Source organism: Protobothrops mucrosquamatus, unplaced genomic scaffold (assembly GCF_001527695.2).
Source record: "Protobothrops mucrosquamatus isolate PMUCROS unplaced genomic scaffold, P.Mucros_1.0 scaffold4801, whole genome shotgun sequence".
NCBI lineage: Eukaryota > Metazoa > Chordata > Lepidosauria > Squamata > Viperidae > Protobothrops > Protobothrops mucrosquamatus.
The window spans coordinates 1-3,928 of record NW_015390691.1 but is presented as its reverse complement, the minus strand read 5'-3'; the positions used below and the strand labels follow the sequence as shown (position 1 = coordinate 3,928).

Sequence of the window (3,928 nt, the reverse complement as noted above, 5' to 3'; positions counted from 1 at the left end):
CTAGGCCAGGCCCGCTTGTTGGAAAAGCCATGTCTTGAGGGCGCGGCGGAAAGTAAGGAGATCCGGAATCGTCCGGATCTCGGGGGGTAGTTCGTTCCAGAGGGCAGGGGCACCCACAGAGAAGGCCCTCCCCCTGGGGGTCGCCAGCCGACATTGCTTGGCCGACGGCACCCTGAGGAGACCCACTCTGTGGGAGCGTCTACAATACAAATAGTCTTAGTACGGGTGCAGACAGTCCTCTACTTACGACCAGTCACCAGTGACCACGAAGGTACTTCCATTCCAGTCCCAAAGTTATAACAGTCAGATCACGTGACCACATTTTGAGCCATCGGCCACCAGCCCACATTTAAACCGTGGGCAGCATGTTTTGCCAAAAATAAGTGCTCACTTCTGGGTTTTGCCAAGAAAGCCCCATAGCAAACAATGCATTCGCTTAATGACCACTTAAGGACTGTGGTGATTCGCTTAACCACCACCGTAAACGAGTTTGTAAAATAGGGTTGGTTGCGTGGGTGACTTGCTTTACGACTGCCAGTCTCCATTACGGTTGTAAGTCAAGGACTACCTGTAGTCCTCGAACTACGACGGCGGCTGGGACTGGGGTTTCCATCATTCACCGATGCAGATGTGGGATCTACTCCACAGGCCCAACCCGAACACTCAACCCTCCGCACGACCCTGCAGGGACTTTTGGGGTGGCTTACTAAACGTCGAGAGGTCGGCAATCAGGAAGTAGGTGCCCTCCGGGACAATCGGCTTCATGCCCGCCAAGACCAGGCTCTCCACCAGGAGATCCCGTTTCCGCTGAAGCTCTTTGGGCAGCTGCAGAAAATAGCTGTCGGGCTTGCCGAGGCGCGCCAACTCTTGCTCAAACCCATGGGCCACGGCCTCCTGCTGAAGCAAAGGGCGAAAGAGAGGACGAGGGGGTGGCACGTCAGCCTCGGGGGGGGTGAACCCAGCAAAGTGCAATTTATCAAACAAGCCACGGGAAGTTGGGCTTGTCAGGGAAAGAGGATGGAGGTTTGCAAAATATTAGAAGGGCAGGACTTTGGCCTCTTCTCCCTGGATAATAGATGACAGGCAGATAATAGACAGGTGATAGATAGACGACAGACAATAGACAATATAGGCAATAGACAATAGGTTATAGGTAATAGATGACACATTAAAAAATGGGGGGCGGCTTCCCAAATACTCCGGCAGACAGTTAAAAAGATGATCAAGAAAACTTTGCCCAGATGATCTTAGAGCAGGGATCCCCCAAGGAGTCAATAGTGATTCTCAAGGATCGATAGGACAGTCGACAAGGGATTGATAAATATCTGGGGGTCAAATGGTAGCCAATAAATGACAGAGGGTTGATTAGGATCAATCAATCTTTAGGATCTCTATAGAACTCCATGTCAGTTTCTAGTTAACTAGGATCTATTATCTATTATCCCAAGGAACCGTCACATTGCGAGAATCTGGACGGCTTGTTTCGCTGATGCTTTTAGCCCGCCCTGCAAATGCTGTGAATGGGCTGCCAGGTGAACTTGGGTTGTGGGAATGCCACGCTTCGCGCGGCCCTGTCCACTTACCTGAGCTGCAGTGGCACAATGATAGATCGAATTTTGGTGGACGGTTCTTAGGTGTTTCAAGAGGCGGTCGGGCCCGATGGCCCAGCCAACCTGTCGGGAGGAAAGAGGGTGGATAATTACTTCCCTCGTTTGGAATTTCTTCTTCAGATCTTTAGAGGAGCATCCTCGGCTATTATATTCCTCAGTCGGCAGCTAGTTCTGCCATTTGCAAAAAAAGAGGAAATGTTGATGAGTGGGCCTATGGGTGTGGGGAGTGGGTACAGATAGTCCTCGACGTACAATCGTTTGTTTAGTGACTGTTCGAAGTTACAACGGCACTAAAGCAGTGACTTATGACTCTTTTTCACACGTAGGACCGTTGCAGTATCCCCAGGGTCACGTAACCAAAGTCCAGACGCTTGGCAACTGCTGCCACACCAGATCCCTCACCTTCCATCCCGTGGCACTGAAGGATTTGCCAGCGCTGCCAATGGTCACAGTCCGCTCCCACATTCCTGGCAAACTGGCTGTAAAACAGAGAGGAGAAAAGTGAGGCACCAGTCTGCTCACCCAAGGTATTGTCTGAAAACCGCCACCCTCTCCCGCTGGCTGTGCCCATCCTCCTTCCATATCGCAGGACATCGGACTCCCCAGAATCTTTCCAGGGGACTTGTTATAGAATCAGTGGGGCATTGCAAGAATCTACGTTGGAGGTGGTCCTCGACTTACAATCAAAACCCTAACTGCCATTGCTAAACAAGGTACAAGTCGGTTGCCAATCACCAAGTTGGTTCATCACGTGACTGCAGCGATGCTGCAAATGATCCTAAATGAAGGCCCGTTGTTGAGCACCCAAAATATGATCGTACGACCGGAGAGAGGGAAGGCAGCCATCAAAATTTAGAATCCAGGTCATAAGTAGCCCTGGGGAGGTCCATTGTAACTTTGGATGGTCGTAATTCAAGACTATTTGTACCAACTCAGCTGGACCTTACCAATCCGCACGTGCTCATTTTCGTCGTAAACCAGCCACTCGTAGACCTCATCGCTTAAACAGACCACGTCGTGTCTCACACACAGGTCCGCCAAGTGCATCATCTCATCTCTGCTGAAAACCTGCAGGGCACAAAGAGGCAGGAAGTTGGTCCCCTCTGAAATGCAACTATCACAACAACCCTAGTAGGTAGGCTAGACCTGGCCCAGGCACTCCGATTGTGCTCGGCTTCCAGCTTCTCCATTTTATAAAAAGCGAACAGGTAAAGACTCCAGAAGTTGTGGGTGCTCCAACACTGGAGGTTTTCAAGAAGAGACTGGACAGCCACTGGTCCGAAATGGTATAAGGTCTCCTGCTTGAGCAGGGGGCTGGACTAGAAGACCTCCAAGGTCCCCTCCAGCCCTAGGATTCTATGATTTAAATATCCCCGATGGGCACCTTGCAATACTTCATTACCTTCCCCAAAGGGTTGTTGGGAGAATTCAAAATCAGGACTTTTGTTCGTTGGGTGAACGCCGCCTCCAATTCGGCTGGATCGAGTTGCCAGTCCCGGCTGGATGCCAGCTTTCCACTTTTGGCAACTTTCTGGAGGAGAAAAAAAAAGACCTTGGTGAATGATCTCCAGCCTGGTGCCCTTCAGATTCCTTAATTTAATATAGATCCTTTAAATGAAATTAAAACAGCAGCAGCAACAAAAACGAAGGGGGACCATTTTGTTGCCAAGAATCCGTCACATAAACCCCAGAGGAAGTCTTGGAAAATGCACAGTCTGAGACCACAACACAAAGGATGTATTGCAAGATTGGTAGTCGCCTCACAGGGGAAATCAGGTAAAAATCACAACCAGATGAGTTAATTCTACTGTGTTGTAAAGCTACATTAGCAGAAACTTGCAAGTCTGAAAGTACAAATATTTCTCTGTCTCCTTTGCAGCCTGAAAAATTAGGAGGGATCCCTTCTGATCCTCTTTCTCCACCTGCACCTCCATCCTCTTTCTCCACCCATTGTGCAGCTCTGGGCTGTGCCCTCTCTTATCTGACTGTTCCCTTGGCAGCGCTTCTTTGCCCACTAATCACCAATGCTCTTAAACCTGAAGTGTGCCCTTCCCTTCCTTATTTAGGGGACCCATCGGTGGGCACTCACTCACCAGACGGAGGGGGACAAAGACGGGTTTCCCGCCTGCCATTTTGGTCATGGGTTCATAGCAGTCGAAGTACGGCTCAATTATAATCACCTAGAGAAAACCAAGACGGGATTTGGCACTTAAGTGACTCAAAGACCGGCGTGCTAATCCATGGCAAGGGAATTCCATTAGTTGAAGTCCATACACCCTTAAAAAGGGGCCAGCATGGGGTAAGTAATTGCCGACTTG

The 3,928-nt window shown here is 49.9% G+C and overlaps 1 protein-coding gene across 1 annotated transcript in view; it reads right to left on the bottom strand.

Annotated features, from left to right (window-relative positions):
• Window positions 1-3,790, bottom strand: part of LOC107299327 (kynurenine--oxoglutarate transaminase 1-like) — a gene marked incomplete at its 5' end in the record, with an annotated part of 5,510 nt that extends 1,720 nt beyond the window's left edge. Inside the window, 6 exons of the mRNA XM_015828688.1 lie at window positions 708-897; window positions 1,584-1,673; window positions 2,013-2,089; window positions 2,558-2,678; window positions 3,013-3,141; window positions 3,704-3,790. Of these exons, the coding sequence (XP_015684174.1) occupies window positions 708-897; window positions 1,584-1,673; window positions 2,013-2,089; window positions 2,558-2,678; window positions 3,013-3,141; window positions 3,704-3,790 (694 nt within the window). The remainder of the gene's footprint in view (window positions 1-707; window positions 898-1,583; window positions 1,674-2,012; window positions 2,090-2,557; window positions 2,679-3,012; window positions 3,142-3,703) is intronic.
• Window positions 3,791-3,928: the final 138 nt, after the last annotated feature.